Genomic DNA, 18,474 nt, shown 5'->3' on the forward strand with positions numbered 1-18,474 from the left:
TTCCACTATGGCCCAATGCTGTATAAACCAGACTTTCCACTATGGCCCAATGCTGTATACACCAGACTTTCCACTATGGCCCAATGCTGTATACAGCAGACTTTCCACTATGGCCCAATGCTGTATACACCAGACTTTCCACTATGGCCCAATGCTGTATAAACCAGACTTTCAACTATGGCCCAATGCTGTATAAATCTTTATAACCCTATATAATTCAGACGCCTGTATAAACCAGACTTTCCACTATGGCCCAACGCTGTATAAATCTTTGTAACCCTATATAATTCAGACACCTGTATAAACCAGACTTTCCACTATGGCTCAACGCTGTATAAATCTTTGTAACCCTGTATAATTAAGACACCTGTATCAACCAGACTTTCCACTATGGCCCAACGCGGTATAAATCTTTATAACCCTATATAATTCAGACACCTGTATAAACCAGACTTTCCACTATGGCCAAATGCTGTATAAATCTTTATAACCCTATATAGTTCAGACACCTGCATAAACCAGACTTTCCACTATGGCCCAATGCTGTATACATCTTTGTAACCCTATATAGTTCAGACACCTGTATAAACAAGACTTTCCATTATGGCCAAATGCTGTATAAATCTTTGTAACCCTATATAATTCAGGATCCTGTATAAACCAGACTTTCCACTATGGCCACATCTTTGTAACCTTATTTAATTCAGACACCTGTATAAACCAGACTTTCCACTATGGCCAAATGCTGTATACATCTTTGTAACACTATATAGTTCACTCACCTGTATAAACCAGACTTTCCACTATGGCCCAACACTGTATACATCTTTATAACCCTGTATAATTCAGACACCTGTATAAACCAGACTTTCCACTATGGCCCAACACTGTATAAATCTTTGTAACCCTATATAATTCAGACACTTGTATAAACCAGACTTTCCACTATGGCCCAATGCTGTATAAATCTTTGTAACCCTGTATAATTCACTCACCTGTATAAACCAGATGTTCCACTATGGCCCAACACTGTATAAATCTTTGTAACCCTGTATAATTCAGACACCTGTATAAACCAGACTTTCCACTATGGCCCAACCCTGTATAAATCTTTATAACCCTATATAGTTCAGACACCTGTATAAACCAGACTTTCCATTATGGCTCAACGCTGTATAAATCTTTGTAACCCTGTATAATTCAGACACCTGTATAAACCAGACTTTCCACTATTGCCCAACGTTGTATAAATCTTTGTAACCCTATATAATTCAGACACCTGTATAAACAAGACTTTCCTCTATGGCCCAACGCTGTATAAATCTTTGTAACCCTATATAATTCAGACACCTGTATAAACCAGACTTTCCACTATGGCCCAATGCTGTATAAATCTTTGAAACCCTGTATAATTCACTCACCTGTATAAACCAGACTTTCCACTATGGCCCAACACTGTATAAATCTTTGTAACCCTGTATAATTCAGACTTTCCACTATGGCCCAATGCTGTATAAATCTTTATAACCCTATATAATTCAGACACCTGTATAAACCAGACTTTCCACTATGGCCCAACGCTGTATAAATCTTTGTAACCCTATATAATTCAGAATCCTGTATAAACCAGACTTTCCACTATGGCCAAATGCTGTATACAATTTTGTAACCTTATTTAATTCAGACACCTGTATAAACCAGACTTTCCACTATGGCCCAATGCTGTATACCTCTTTGTAACCCTATATAGTTCAGACACCTGTATAAACCAGACTTTCCATTATGGCCCAATGCTGTTTCAGTCTTTGTAACCCTATGTAATTCAGACACCTGTATAAACCTGACTTTCCACTATGGCCCAATGCTGTATACATCTTTGTAACCCTATATAGTTCAGACACCTGTATAAACCAGACTTTCCATTATGGCCCAATGCTGTTTCAGTCTTTGTAACCCTATGTAATTCAGACACCTGCATAAACCTGACTTTCCACTATGGCCCAATGCTGTATACATCTTTGTAACCCTATATAGTTCAGACACCTGTATAAACCAGACTTTCCACTATGGCCAAATGCTGTATAAATCTTTGTAACCCTATATAGTTCAGACACCTGTATAAACCAGACGTTCCACTATGGCCAAATGCTGTATAAATCTTTATAACCCTATATAGTTCAGACACCTGTATAAACCAGACTTTCCACTATGGCCAAATGCTTAATAAATCTTTATAACCCTATATAATTCAGACACCTGTATAAACCAGACTTTCCACTATGGCCAAATGCTGTATAAATCTTTATAACCCTATATAGTTCAGACACCTGTATAAACCAGACGTTCCACTATGGCCAAATGCTTTATAAACCTTTGTAATACTATATAATTCAGACACCTGTATAAACCAGATTTTCCACTATGGCCCACTGCTGCAGGTCATATTCACTTATCCCGGTTGAAACTGTCTAGCTGGTGTTACAGAAATATTCTGCGATAAACAAATGCACTTGAACCAAATTGTAGGCAAAGATATAAAATGCTCAAAATTTTGGCATTAATTCTCAAGATACTTGATAAAATTTTAAATGACACACAGCACATATTTTTTGTTTTTATTGCATTAAAAATATCACAGTTTAAGTTATGAGTGTGTCGTTCAAAATCACATGATCAATGACAAGTCTGTGGTCCCTGACATGGCTGGAACAATCATTCTACCAAACGCTAAATTGAACACGTCTGCAGATCCCAACAGACTCAGCCAGAAGCTGGGAATCCCCCGACCGTTTGACCAGGATCAGTGTCTAAACGGCAAGCTTCCAATGCCATACTCGGGGAGCATTGTATTCAAATTTGACTCCTCATTCAAATAACAAGGAAAATAGACATCTTTCTCTGAAGTTGGAATGATGCTCCCCGACAGTATTTAATCAAATGTCCTTATCTTAGTAGGAGGAGCTAACACATTGTCTCTATTAATTGGACGCCATCACGCACCAGGTTTAAGTCATATCATCCATTTTCAGTCAGTGAGGTGGATTCTATGTTATCATTTTCCCCTTTTATACTCAATTCTCCATTTTCAACTTGTTCTTTAGAATTATCTCCCTTCGACTGTCGGGGGTGGAAATACATCTGACGGAATGATGCATCCTCGTAGTGATCCACTTCCACTTGAGCGTTGTCCGATTCGTGGATTTCCTGGAAACAAAAAAGGAAAACAATTCAGTGTTCACCCTATGGATGGAATATTTGTTACCAGGGCTGTTTCGTTTAAACGGTTAAACCGGTCGAACCACAGTTGTTCGTTTATTAAATAAGGTGGGACCTAGTAATATGATGCTGGTTTCAGGCGAGCCTTGACAAAGCCTTGCAAGGCCGGCATATACATTTGCAGGTTCGCCAGGATTAATACCCGAAATTGTTACATTTATTAACGGACAAACTGGTTGTTCCGCATAAACGAACAGGCCCCAGATATATTAAATTTCTGTTTTGATGAATATACAGGGGAGTGACCTGAGTGACCATCATATGACCTCAGCTATCCTATGGTCTTAAATCCAAGCAAAAGGCCTAGAGGGTCTGTTTTGCTCATCTGAATATTTAAGCAATCATGGCAAAATATTCTCATTTAAGAATTGTATATTTTCTCCATTTTGTACCAGGGATGCTCCTTAGCAGATTTGGTTCAGATATGTATGCACGTATACATGGTTATCGGGTTGGAATCTCAATAAGTTGGTCTACATAATGTATCAAAGTATCATGGCTCTAGACTTTTATAATTCTTTAGATAATGTTGTTTGAAGATTTTAACATATTTGACCCCTTTTGACCTTGAAAGAAAGTCAAGGTGATCGATATGTGAAAATTTATAGCAACCATTCCCAGATACTTACGAGCAAAATATCAGAACCCTGAGCCTAATGAAACTTAGAAAGTTGTTTACCTTATATAGGTGTTGTTTGAATTTTTCACATTTTGACCCCTGTGACCTTGAAAGTAAGTCAAGGTCATTTATATAAAGAGACTTTTTAGCACTCTATTATGGGTATCTACCAGCTGAATATCATAACCCTAGGCCTTTGGAATTTAAGAAGGAGATTCTTATTTTTTTTTAAACTACTTGATAACCTTTGACCCTGACTAGTTTTCAGAGTAAACATTTTGCCTAAACACAATATGCTAGACAGCTGGTATCATACCCTCAGATCATGGCTCTCTATTTTATGATTCTTAAGAAAACGTTTTTTGATTTTTTTTAACATATTGGACTCCTGTGATCTTCAAAGTAGGTCAAGGTCATTTAAAATTTATAGCACTCCATCCTAACTATTTACTGGGCAACGATCTGGAACCTGGAAATTTCAGTTTTCATGAAGATGTTGTTCAAAGGAAAACATTGACACACAGACGTTGACCATATCATAAGCTCTCGGGGCCCCTTGAGCAAGGTGAGCTAATAAAACAAACACTCATATTCTTCACAATCAACTTTGGTATCTATGTTTGAATACAAAATTATGCTCAAACTAGAATGTCCAGTTCAGGACCAATGGCTACAACTCATATAGCTACTCTGATCAAAATTCAGAAAATGAATGAACCTACATTAGTTCATTAATTTTACCTCAAATGGACGGACTTTCTCCATGGTGATAAGACGTCGGGAAATCCGGCAGTTCAACGCCTGTTCACAGTTGGCTATGCGATGCAGACAGGGATGAGTTGGGATGTTTTCCTCCTTGTAGCTGTAAGTCAGAAGTGTACGATTAATATGTACATGAATAATCAATATTTTAGACAAAGGCTACATAACACCCTCCATTTCTTTAGATGAACTTGTTCCAGCAAATTTCCATAAAAAGTAACAGTGACCTTTGGACTTTGGATCACTTCACTCATTGACCTCTGAAATTTCATAATGAACTCTTCCAACCTTTGAATTGGAAGAGTCCAAATGTGTCTTTAGGGGTAAATGAGTCAAATACAAACTCAGGTATCTAGTATTCTTTAACTTGAACGAAATTTGGTCGAAATTTGCTAAGAAATACAGCCACTAGAGTAATGACACTGAATTGGGATGAGCTATGATGAACATGAATGAAGTTTAATGAAAACAGCGGTCTATAGTTTGAATATCTGCTAATGTGCAGTATCTCAGCAGGATGTAACCAAGCTTAACAATTCTCGCACCTCAGACAGAGATATCCCACGTCATACCCCATGCTAGATTTTTCTATCTCATCCGATCCGTCTTGTACCTTTACGTGACATTTCCCAGAATTTTTACACTGCAATGTATTCATCCGCGCGTTAACTGCTTGAAATTGACAATTTGCATTATAAATGTTCTGTTTTGTCGTTATTGTATAGTTTTGGTGTTGTTAGATATTTGATGTTGTAGATAAAATACAATCTACACTGTGAAATACGTTGTAATCTATTTAAGGACGGACTACATTTTTACGTGGAAGCATTCAAATGTAGCTTTAGTAGTGAAGTAGTCATTATCATTTGAGGCCCAAGGCGGGATACTTGTAGTTTTTAGCAAAATTGAATAGTTCTTTTTGAAATAAAACGTACAAGAAAAAAATTCAATTACCTGTAACTGAGCGAGATCGGTTATCTCAGTCTCGGGCTAAGATTTTGTAACATCCCAACCTCGGCTTACGCCTCAGTTGGGATTTTGTTACAGAATCTTAACCCTCGACTGACATAACCCGATCTTGCTCAGTTACATGTAAAAGATTTTATTATACTCACCTTCGTCTGTACACCGGAAACCAGTAGACCAGACGGCCACCCATGTGTAGAAACTTGGCCGCAAAGTTGAGCAGATCTTTGAAGATCTGACCCAGATGGTAATCTACCTTATGAGGAACATGTCCAATTTTCCTAGGAATAAAAACAATATGAACTTCATTTCTAGGTTAAGTTCTAATTCCTGTTTTATTTAGAGGGAATACTCTGAAAAGGGACCTGAAGCAAGGCACTTGCCTTATAAGTGCCTTACAACTGATTATTTTCTGCAGGTGCAATTTTTTGTGGATTTGATAGTCTAAAATATGAAAGTTTAGTTTTTGCCTTTTGGTTTTATTTCTTTTATTCAAATCTTAAAAACCACAAAAATAAATATTTTTGTTGGATATTGATATACATACCACTGAAGACTGGATGTACATTTATATATCATGTTAACATTTTTGGCCTGGAACTGTTTGTTCCACTATCATACCCATGTGTTGACAGGCAGTTTTCCTTTTTCACTTTTGAAAATTGTACTATAGTAATCTAGCCATTTTACTTGGAAACAAAATGGTCCAACAACTTGTTTATTTACATTGTGCGATTAAACAAACTTACTGGTCGTCAGACAGTTTGACATCCTCAACACCTGTGCCCACTTTCTTCGCTTTCTCTCTCACACCATAAGGAGCTGTACAAACAGATTAGGTAGCAATGCTGAGCTGAGGATATAGGCACTTTCAGGAATTTATTTCATATTTCAGATATTGAGACAATCTCTTTAAATGGTTAAAATCTTGAGCAATACAGCATGACATTTTGAATATTAGCACCTTCCGACATCTGACATGTTCTTCCATAACAGACATGTGTCTGCAATGTAGTACCAGAATGGATGATTCCATTTTACTCGAAATATATCTAATTTGAAGTATCATAATAATAATAATATAATGATTCGAGGTTCTTATATACAGCTTTATCACAATCTAGTTTGTAGGTCGTCTCAAAGCGGTTCACAAATTATTATCCGTGGTTATAGGGCCTTTGCAACCTTTCTCAACTCCCTGGAGAGCATACAGCTGGAGCTGTCATTTCGGCGCTCACAGCTAGCATTCAACAATTCTAGCACTGTCTAACCATGTACTGATTTACAGCTGAGTAGACTGGAACAAGCGGAGTAAAGTATATATCTTGCTCAAAGATACAACACAGTGCCGTGCCGTGACTCGAACCCGCAACCCTTCGGTCACGAGCCCGGCGTCCTACCACTAGACTACCGTGCCTCATATAATTATATTTGTGTACGGAGCTGTAAACAAAGAGCTGTGTGAATTTTACAAACTGATCACCTCAAAGACAATTCCAATGTGTAGCCTCTCTTGTCATTTGTAATACAAAATGTTATAAAAATTGTTGTAAAAAAGAAGTTCCATAATTTGTCACCATCATTTGTGATGTTTGCCGAATCCCTAAGACTATAGCAAATTTTGTTAATAAGAACACTTTGCACTTACACCTGGACCAGTAAGCATGACTACCGGTGATAACTGTTGTAATCCTATTTTTTTAATAAATCTAGGGGACCTCATATGTTTTTTCACAATATATATATATACGTTCCAACAACATATAAGAAAAGAACTAGATGCTTGAAATTGATTAACATTTTGTCTATAAATACTTTGTCTATAAATTTGCTTACGATCAGTAATGATGGCATCGAACATAGGCTGCTGGCGCCACATGCGGTGCTTGGATGCGTCTCCAATGACAGCGTCAAGGTAAAAGTCTCCTAGGCCATATTGGCAGAGGTTAGCCTGAATACTCTCGTCCGACTCTCGTTTCTCCTGCTTTGCGCGTGAGGGTTTACCTGAAGGAGAAAACATGACCTAGATTATTGTGCCTTCGAGCATTACTGTATACATGTACTGGAAAATATTCGCCAAGTCAAACTTAGCTCTTCACCTGTGAAATACAAATTTGTTAATTTTGCCTTTTACATTTAATTACTATGCAAATCGTATTGTTGACTAACGTTCGCTGTAATGATAAACTCCTATCCTCATTCCAGAGGGCAAAATAAAGGCGAAAATTAAACTGCAACGATAATTTCCCAGTAAACAGTAAAAGCAAAATTATCCTTTTGTCATTTTCTATGACAATTGTAATAGTTATTGATATCAGCAACGCATAAACTTTGATTACATAGACTTACAACCTTATTTTACCAAAATAGCACATTAATATGACTTAAGCTATTTGAGGATGTAAAACCTTGAACAGGTTTTCTTTCACTTCATAGCTTGATGGATTTAGGAAGTCAGATCAGATACAAAACAGAATCAGCACATTTATTCCCGTTAAAATATCAACTAGACTAGGGATATCATGAGACACTAATATTTTACAACTTTACATGTCTGAAATTTTTCTGTGAAGATCCATATTTACAATCTACTGTCACCAGAAATAAATGAGACACAGATAAAGGTTCACAAAGCTAACAGTTAAGATGTGCTGTGCCAAGCTGTTTCTCTTCATGGCTGCCCCCTTTGACAGTAGGTATAAACCTTACTTGTAAGCTGAGTGTGTTTAGCTAAGGGAGTATATATCAACCTTACTTGTAAGCGAGTGTGTTAAGCAAGGGGAGATAATACATTAGCTTACCTCTAGCGTGTAGGAGTAGATAGTTGATGTCTGTGCCCATCACGTAGGCTCCATGGTGGGCACAGGCCACAAGTAAGCTGCCTGGATAAAACAAAGAGATAGATTATCAATTCTGTACATAATTACATAATAAATACACTTCTCCCGTCCCTACGTATGTACTACTAAACACTTACCTGTATCTCACATGGTTGCACTCAGTGATCTTTATCATTATGACGTCACAATCCGGTGACAGCTTTGTCCAGTATTATGAAATCTTAATCGAAACTCATCAAAATGACATTTGACGGACTGTGACATTGATGCCAGCAACTGGCACCCCTTTATAATTAAGAACATGAGAGTAATTGCAAAAGCTTGCCTTGCATGGATCTTTGAATTTGAGGTATACCTATGGTGTTCCATACTTTACTCTGCTCCTATCAGCCTTAGTTTATATATACATTGACTAGAAATTTCGCTGTATTGCATTGTTTTTGTTCCGCTTTACCAAAATTTAAGGTGTGAGGAAAAGGTCAATCATTATGTGGGTATGTGGGATAACGAAATTCCACCCTCCGATGCAGAATTTGGTGGCAGAGCCTTCAACAAAGCCACAGTTCTGACTCAAATTCTACACCATTGGGTAGAACATCCATATCCCATATAAAGTTCTACATAATGATTGATTCTATATAAATTTTGAGGCAGATCACTAAACCAGATGGGTCAGTGATGTAGTGTTCTAATGATGAAGCTTACACTAAAGTTTGCGTAGTCTCCTATTATTACTATTAAACTTATCAAAACCCATTTCAATAACAGTCACCATCACCTAAATTTGCAGCCAACCAATATGACAGTGTCTGGATTAAGTAATATATCTATAAAAGGCTCTTGTTGCAGCATACATTACCCATGGTACAGTACAGTAGATTTCGCTTAATATCACTTATAATTTGTCATGTGAAAATGTGATATTAACAGGAACATGACATAAAGAGAAAACGTATTTTTCTGACCATTTCAGATGTCAAAACCTGGAAATGACCGTATTTAAATGTCCAAGTGATATGTTATTAAAAAGAAGATCGTTTGATAAAATATTTGTGATTGACACAACTTTTCTTTAGAAACGGAGAATTAATCGCTTTTTATTTGTTTATTTCATTTAAATATGCAGCTAAAATACTTGCTAATTCCGGCTGTGCTCTACGATCGTACGGGATCAAATAAGCCTAGAGGCTAGATCGACATGTAGGCTTAGTTGCCGTCGGCTGCTAGTCTATATTCTGCTCCGAATTAAGTCGTAAAGAATGTCATGTTAGTACAAATTTACCTTAATCTTTTCAATGCTTTGATTTTGAAAACATCTTTGTAGTACATACATACCTGTTCCAACAAATGGGTCGATGACTAGGTTATCCTTCTTCACCTGGCCGATGTTTGCCATCAGGAGGGAGAGACAAGCGTCCATACTAGTGTTAGCTGAACACAAAATAGCGGCACATTCAACGTAAATTTTAAATGGAAAGGGAATAGTTGTATGAACCAGGGACATGACTTCCTTACGGAGTCTCGTACCACTGCCAAAAAATGTAACAAAGTATTGGAAACTGTTTTATCCAGCAGGATCTTTTATGAAAAGTAAACCATACCTTGCTGGACTTTAATGAGAAATGATTAAGATGAGATAAACAAAATATAATCAACAACGGTGTTCTGACTGTGAAAACCCCCCCAGCTAGATCGGGATTCCAACCCTGAACTTCTGACTGTGGTACTATTATTCTAACTACAATGTAACTGCAAACTTGGTCAACAGAGGTGTAAGGGCCAAACGGTGTTACAGATATATCCAAATAGAAGTTAAAGGGAGGTTACTGTTTACAGGAAAAACCACAGTGGGACGGGGATCCTCAACACAGAATAGACATATTTTAACGACATAAATCCCCCTGAATATCAGTCAATAGATTATTACACATTATTGCCTTGGTTGGAGTCATGGGTTAAATGATCTTATAAAATTGACCTCACACAAGGAGTTTCTCAATTAATATTCAGGATTTCTTTATTTTTATTAAAAAGGAAATTACTTAAACTACTACTTAAAATACAATGTAGTACATATGTATCTAATATCTCTACCGTGATCATTGTCAATAAAGACATCAATGATTGGAAAAAAAGACTTGTTGGCACTAGAAGTATTGGAATTTTGCATTTACCTAGAGCAGTGTCCATTAAATGTCCTGAGCTATATGTTCATTAAAGATGCCACATCGAGAGTTTACCAAAATCACCTGCTCTCTAAATTGCTCTAAACATACATGTTATGTACAAATATAGACATTGAAAGTAGAAATGATGAGCAACAACCCCACTGAATCGGGTACAAAATGTAATGTTTGTACCGGACTCAGTGGTGTTGTTTGTTGTTACTCATCATTTCTATTTTCATTTGCTCTGCTTTCCCTGATGAGCACTGTTGAGTACCATTAAGGTATCCACCCCAGGATCTCTAGTGCCACTATGGAACTGACTTCCTTGCAGGGACATTGGGTATCCACCCCCCAGTTGTTAGATATAGACATTGTATGAGGGATACCTATAAACTTCCTGCTCTGTAGGGTGTATTTTCGAATAGCGTCTCTTTGACCCTCGGAAATCTGAAGAAAAAAAAAAAAAAAAAAAAAAAAAAANCATTACCAGTACTTTTATGTAGAGATCTTGAATTTTGATGTACTACAGTAAATTCCACTAAAAAATGTATCATCTTTCCCGAACATTCTAAGTCCATGTATTCACATGTACTTTTTTGAGTTTATTTCTTCAGCATATGAAACTTGTAAGGCTTATTTCATAAAAACGATAATGATCAATGGGAACTCATTACCTTCTACAAATGAAACAAAAAACATGTTTATAATTTTTTTATCTTTCAATTTTACCTGTCTCCCAAAATATATCTGATGAGGATTTTCTGGAGCCTGGCTGCCGAATGGTCCATAATCCTCGAGGAGAAAAAAGGCCTCGTCCGGATTGTCCAAACTTACATCCCCTTGGAATGCTAGTACATCTTGAGGTAAATGCTACAAAAAACATCTGCTTTAAAAACCTATCAAAAAAGTTTTATAAACATCACGACATATAAAACAGATTTACGTTGAAATATAGACTCGAAACGTTGAATATGTGCATTTTTTCCTTGTTTTCCTAAGAGCAACTCATTTTCCACATGTACCCAGTATGTCTATAACTGAACTATCAAGATAAAATTGAAGGCACATAGCTGGCTATTTGATTGGTTTCAGGCAAAAAACAACCTGACCAATTGCTAGGCTGATACCTGTCCTTTGAAGATTACAGAGGAGCGACACACAACTTCAAAGCGAGTCATATTTACCATTACACAACCATGAGATTCTTTGATGTACATCAAAGGATCAAACTAGTCTTGACATCTTATCCACAAGGTGGTGCACACTGAGCCTTCAATTTCGCTATGACATACTTGAGGGGTGCAGAGGGCGAAATTGAATGTAACTTCTGAAGTATCGAGGATGTGATTAACTATGGTTAATACCAATCTACCCAGTAAAATACTCCATGATAAACGATAGGGTTAGTAAGTAAGGAGGCGCGGTAGTCTAGTGGTATGACGCCGGGCTCATGACCAAAGGGTTGCGGGTTCGAGGCACGGCACTGTATTGTACCCTTGAGCAAGATAATGAGTACGTGGTTGGGCAGCGCTAGAATTGTTGAATACTAGCTGTGAACGCCGAAATGGCAGCTCCGGCTGTATGCTCCCCAGGGAGTTGAGAACGATATTGGCTGGTTGCAAAGGACCTACAGCCACGGATAATAATTTGTGAACCACTTTGAGACGACCTACAAACTAGGTTGTGATAAAGCGGTGTATAAGAACCTCAAATTATTAAGTAAATCAGAGATACCTTGATAGTCATTTACTCAATAACAATCAATATTACAACTTACCTGAAACATTTCCAGCTTATACGAATGGCTGAGCTTCTTGTTAAAAGCATCCAACTCAAACTTAAAAGATTTTTCTTTGACAAAATGTGGGACCTAAGAGTAAAAGAGGTCATAGTATGGTTGATATATTGACAATCAATTAATAGGAATAATTTGAATTCCTGAACCCATTGACTTTCGTCAATAATTGACTGAATCTATATACAAAATACAGAATAACATGTAAAATTGTCAAAGATTTTTGCACTAAAATTTAAATTATCTGGTTTTACATTTCACCAAAAGCATGAAATTAAAAATAGACTTTAAATTATAAATACAATATTTTCAGTGAAGTAACAACACATGCCTGCTAGGACATTTACATGTAATACCCCTCAGTACAAATAACAAGGTGATACATGTAATACCCCTCAGTACGAACAACAAGGTGATACATGTAATACCCCTCAGTACAAATAACAAGGTGATACAGTTCATAGTCTAAGGTGATACGGGTCAATTAAGCTGATTTTGGACCCTAAAATTGAGCATTTTCAATCAGTGAATATCCTAATTCTGTTTTCTAAGATCGGATGGTTTCATCTGAAAGAACAACTCAAAAGATGCCATTTAAAAGTGTTATGTTTTCCCTAGGGTGTATATACACACATATTATTTAAGATTTCAATTCTGAGCACAAGTACAGTAATCTCCCCCATGAAAATTTCAAAAAGTTGGCACGTATGAAGATTTAGAATACTACATTTAAGATTTCAGGTGTCTTTCTGAAATAACTAATTGTTCATTAGATTACAAACCATGATGTTTCTGTTTGTTTCTCTCAGACTTTCGTTCAATTCTGAATATGTGCCGCCATGTCCCCAAAGTTCAATGATGTTCCTGGAAACACAATATATACAAGAAATGAAAATCTGCTCACATATAGAAGAGTTACCCTATTACTCAGTATTAGCCTCTGTTCCCTATTACTCAGTATTAGCCTCTGTTCCCTTTTACTCAGTATTAGCCTCTGTTTCCTATTACTCAGTATTAGCCTCTGTTTCCTATTACTCAGTATTAGTCACTGTTGCCTATTACTCAGTATTAGCCTCTGTTCCCTATTACTCATTATTAGCCTCTGTTTTCTATTACTAAGTATTAGCCTCTGTTTCCGATTACTCAGTATTAGTCACTGTTGCCTATTACTCAGTATTAGCATCTGTTCCCTATTACTCAGAATTAGCCTCTGTTCTCTATTACTCAGAATTAGCCTCTGTTCCCTTTTACTCAGTATAAGCCTCTGTGCCCTATTACTCATTATTAGCCTCTGTTTCCTATCACTCAGTATTAGCCTCTGTTACCTATTACTCAGTATTAGTCACTGTTGCCTATTGCTCAGTATTAGCCTCTGTTTCCGATTACTCAGTATTAGTCACTGTTGCCTATTACTCAGTATTAGCATCTGTTCCCTATTACTCAGTCTTAGCCTCTGTTCCCTATTCCTCAGTATTAGCCTCTGTTTGCTATGACTCAGTATTAGCCTCTGTTCCGTTTTACTCAGTATTAGCCTCTCTTTCCTATTACTCAGTATTATCCTCTGTTTCCTATTAATCAGTATTAGTCTCTTTTCCCTATTACTCAGTATTATCCTCTGTTTCCTATTACTCAGTATTATCCTCTGTTTCCTATTAATCAGTATTAGTCTCTTTTCCCTATTACTCAGTATTAGACTCTGTTCCCTATTACTCATTATTAGCCTCTGTTCCCTAATACTCAGAATTCACCTCTGTTCCCTATTACTCAGTATAAGCCTCTGTTCCGTATTACTCATTATTAGCCTCTGTTCCCTAGTTCTCAGTATTAGCCTCTGTTCTCTATTACTCAGCATTAGCCTCTGTTCCCTATTACGCAGTATAAGCCTCTGTTCCGTATTACTCATTATTAGCCTCTGTTCCCTAATACTCAGAATTCACCTCTGTTCCCTATTACTCAGTATTAGCCTCTGTTCTCTATTACTCAGTATTAGCCACTGTTTCCTATTACTCAGTATTAGCCTCTGTTCTCTATTACTCAGTATTAGCCTCTGTTCCCTATTACTCAGTATTAGCCTCTGTTCCCTATTACTCAGTATTAGCCTCTGTTCCCTTTTACTCAGTATTAGCCTCTGTTCCCTATTACTCATTATTAGCCTCTGTTTTCTATTACTCAGTATTAGCCTCTGTTTCCTATTTCTCAGTATTAGCCTCTGTTCCCTATTACTCAGTATTAGCCTCTGTTCTATCATTGACTTATTGCAGTCCTCATACTGCTACCTTTCATCAATACATTATCCTCATTTTCCCCTCAATTTCTATTAAATGTCTAAATGAATATCAAAAAGTGTGCCTCTTCAACTTCAATTACAATCAAATATCTAAATCAATATCCAAATTGCCCCTTTTTTATACTTAAATGAGTGTCAACCATTCCTCCTTTAGCACCCCCTCCCCCCAACTTTCCAACAAATGTCTAAATGAATATCCACACATTAATCCCTTTAAGATTTTAATGGTATTTCCACATTGCCCTTTTATTTGGCCATCTATAGCTATCAAGGTTCGATTTAAGAGTGCACATTGCCACCTATCAAAGCTACTTTACTCCAAAAAAATCTGATTCATTAGTAATTTCGCCAAACATGAAAGGATTCTTCCCTAAATAGACTCATATACCTATTACCCTCTTTAAAGGATTGTGAACCGTTAGATATTTACAACAGTGTAATTTACTTACTTTATCAAAACTGACCGACTTCCAATTTTTCTCACATCCTCCTCAGAGAGTATCTTGACCTTTAGGTAAGGACTCTGTTTCCAAAAAATTAAAAGGATATTTTAATGTGGTGAATGGAAAAAAATGTCACATATCCTTTAATCCTTTAATACCTTTTAAATTTTATTTTATATATGTCTAGGAATTGTTTCCTTTTATCTATATTTCAAATCATAACAAGATTTTTGCCATATTACGCTATCTGTATCCCTGAAATATGTCATAGAAAAATTGAAGGCACATGGCTAGATACTGACGAGGCTGATATATGTGTCCCTTAGAGATTACATCACCGACAGATTATTTTGATGTATATCAAATGATCAAGCTAGTCTTCTCGTTATACTGAGCCTTTAAGTTTGTCATGACAGAGTCCAGGGGTGCAGAGGGCAAAAAGTGAACGTAACCCCTGCTGGAGTGTCGAGGATGGCGGGCCAGTTAAGGCAGTATTTCACTTATTCATTGGTTGTTACAGAAGATACAACTGTGACCATGGGGATCATACATGTATAAAAAGTTTTATAATGATCCAGGATATTTGTAGTTTCTAAGAAACAACAGCAACCAAATTTATTAACAACAACTGAGTGACTGACTGATTGTGTGACTGATGACTGACAGATGCAGATGCTGGATGACAGACAAAAACAGATTTGATGATCGTGGCCTAAAAAAATCACTTGCCTACTCATCCTGTTTTATACTACACACACACAGTACATAATTGCCAACTCTCTCTATTTTTGAGTGAAATTCCCAAATGTTTACCCTAAAATTAAACATTGCAGCAAGTGAATTTGCCAAATAGTTTGTATTTTCAGAGATCTGTTGATTTTATCTGAAGAGACAACTCAAAAGATGTCATTTTACAGTGTTCTTTTTCCCCTTGGGGGTATATATATATATATATACACATGTATTTTCAGAGGTTTTCAATTTTGAGCACACAGAATATCCCCCATGGAAATTTCAAATAGTTGGCAATTATGACGGTTGGAATATATTTGGCCTAAACCTAATTAGCCCAGTTAACTTGGCTATATCTACAAACTGTATATGTATATGTACCAGAACTTACCTCATCTCCAAGGCTTTTCTCATCCCACTGGATATCAACATTAAATAGGTCAATCAATGCCTTCAATTCCTGTAAAATTTAATGAAGAATACATCGTGATTCAGAAAACTTAAAAGAAAAAATATTTGATTTATATCTAAATAACAGTATTTCAAATACAAATATGAAAATCACACAATGCAAAATGAAATCTTCTCGAATTTTTTTAACATGCTGATATTAATAACAATTAACAAATTATTTCAATTATTACAATATCAATTTGTATTAATATCTTCCCATGTTTCCACATCTATTATATGTCTGATGATTACAGGGCATCTCACTTTAAAATTTAAAACGATTGAAAACAGCTTGATCGTTTACTATAATATATCGGTTATCATAATTTATAATATTTTTCTCTGGCAAAAAGAATATCATAATAAGCGGGTCCCACTGTACAATGTATTGGAAATACAATCTCATACAAAAACAAAAAAAAGACATGTGCAGAAAATACAAAACAGGAAATAGAAAAGGGTGGTCAGTGAACAGCAGCAGGCTGGACACTCACCTTTCACCACTGAAGACCAGTACAGTATCATTTACAAATTATGCTTCAACATTATAAATGGATAGGGGCCTACTAGTTACTTTATGGAATGATCTACACCTGTAGGGGGAGGAGGGACAACTTTTCCACAATACTGTTACGGTAGTAATCTGGTGACCTCATAAAGAAGTTAAAGAGGATAAAGCCTGGTTAGCTTTACATATAAATTCATGTTTTAATTAACAGAATAATTTCTTGGTAACATTGACAAAATCATTTGAAATGCATTTCATGTCAAAATTTATTTCAGCTGATCTTAATCAGGTCTTATTGTATAGTACTAATGAGTTCCATAGATCATCTGACGGCGCCTGTCAAAAGTATCTTGTCGTTCTAGTAAGTTGGCAGAAAAATGCATGGCCAGACTGGGATTTAAACGTGGAAGCTTCTGAACTCTGCACTCTCTACTAATTAAGCACTACGTGGCAGATCGCCAACGGTCGATGAAGTCAAGTTCATCAACAATCTGTTAAATTGTGATATTGTTGCAGTACCTTCCACATCGCCTTCATAGTCTGTGGTTACTTAGTATGCACATAGCCCTCAACCTGAAGATTTGAACCAACCTTGCTTACATATTGGCCTTTTGTTCCACAACATTAAACTAACTTCTGAGATCGAAAACTTTTAAAACTTCTAATGAATTAATCAGTTGTAGACAAAAGAAAGATGTTGGATGACTCTACATTCTACAGCTTCATTCAGAAATAAGGTTAAAACATGTCCTTGGCTCAAACAACTTTAACTATAGGAGGCAAGGTAGTCTAGTGGTAGGACGCTGGGTATGTGACCGAAGGGTTGCGGGTTCAACTCCGAGTCACGGCACGGCACTGCGTGTATCTTTGAGCAAGATACTTTACTCTGCTTGTTCCAGTCTACTCAGCTGTACATGAGTATTTGGGATTGGCAGTGCTAGAATTGTTGAATGCTAGCTGTTAGCGGCGAAATGGCAGCTCCGGCAGTATGCACCCCAGGGAGTTGAGAGAGATATTGGCTAGTTGCAAAGGCCCTATAACCACGGATAATAATTTGTGAATCGCTTTAAGACGACCTTTAAACTAGGTTGTGATAAAACAGTATATAAAACTTCGAAATATTATTATTATATAAGAAACAGATTCTCAATACGCATGACGTTCACCATAAATTAAAGAGGCCGCTGGTCGGCTATTGTGAACAGGTTTTATTGTGCCAATGCATGGCGCTTGTCAAAAGTTGATGACGAAATCTTATCAATTTTTGTGAAAAACAATCTCTTCGTCTTCCTACTATTTATGTCCTAGATCAATATTGACGATTATGCCATATATTTAAATGAATCTATCAACATGAATGAAGAAATCAATAAGGTGTTAAATTAAATAAGACATATTACCGCAATCCTGAAATCTGTGTGCTGATGAGCGAATTGGATCAAGTAATTTCCCCTAATGCGTGAAGCTCTCATGGGCGCAGCCATATTGGAAAAATTCTAGAGCTCTTTTGCGTTTGAGATAAAATTACAATAAATTAATCTCTATAAAAAGGTGATTGTGTAATTTACTAAACTGTAATTAATATCAACAAAATTGTATTAATGTATCATTTTACAATTCAGTCT

General features: G+C 36.5%; 1 protein-coding gene across 1 annotated transcript; it reads right to left on the reverse strand.

Moving 5' to 3' along the window:
- Positions 1-2,606: 2,606 nt before the first annotated feature.
- Positions 2,607-18,350, reverse strand: LOC110446419 (tRNA (guanine(10)-N2)-methyltransferase homolog). The gene is made up of 14 exons (XM_021491561.1): positions 18,250-18,350; positions 16,280-16,348; positions 15,163-15,236; positions 13,209-13,290; positions 12,409-12,501; positions 11,361-11,501; positions 11,018-11,078; positions 9,799-9,894; positions 8,425-8,505; positions 7,460-7,627; positions 6,373-6,445; positions 5,773-5,904; positions 4,637-4,757; positions 2,607-3,204 (listed from the first exon to the last, which is right to left on the reverse strand). The coding sequence occupies exons 1-14, from the start codon at positions 18,331-18,333 to the stop codon at positions 3,016-3,018; spliced, it is 1,464 nt and encodes a 487-aa protein (XP_021347236.1). The 5' UTR covers positions 18,334-18,350; the 3' UTR covers positions 2,607-3,015.
- Positions 18,351-18,474: the final 124 nt, after the last annotated feature.

Source organism: Mizuhopecten yessoensis, unplaced genomic scaffold (genome assembly GCF_002113885.1).
Source record: "Mizuhopecten yessoensis strain PY_sf001 unplaced genomic scaffold, ASM211388v2 scaffold2691, whole genome shotgun sequence".
NCBI classification, from domain to species: Eukaryota; Metazoa; Mollusca; class Bivalvia; order Pectinida; family Pectinidae; genus Mizuhopecten; species Mizuhopecten yessoensis.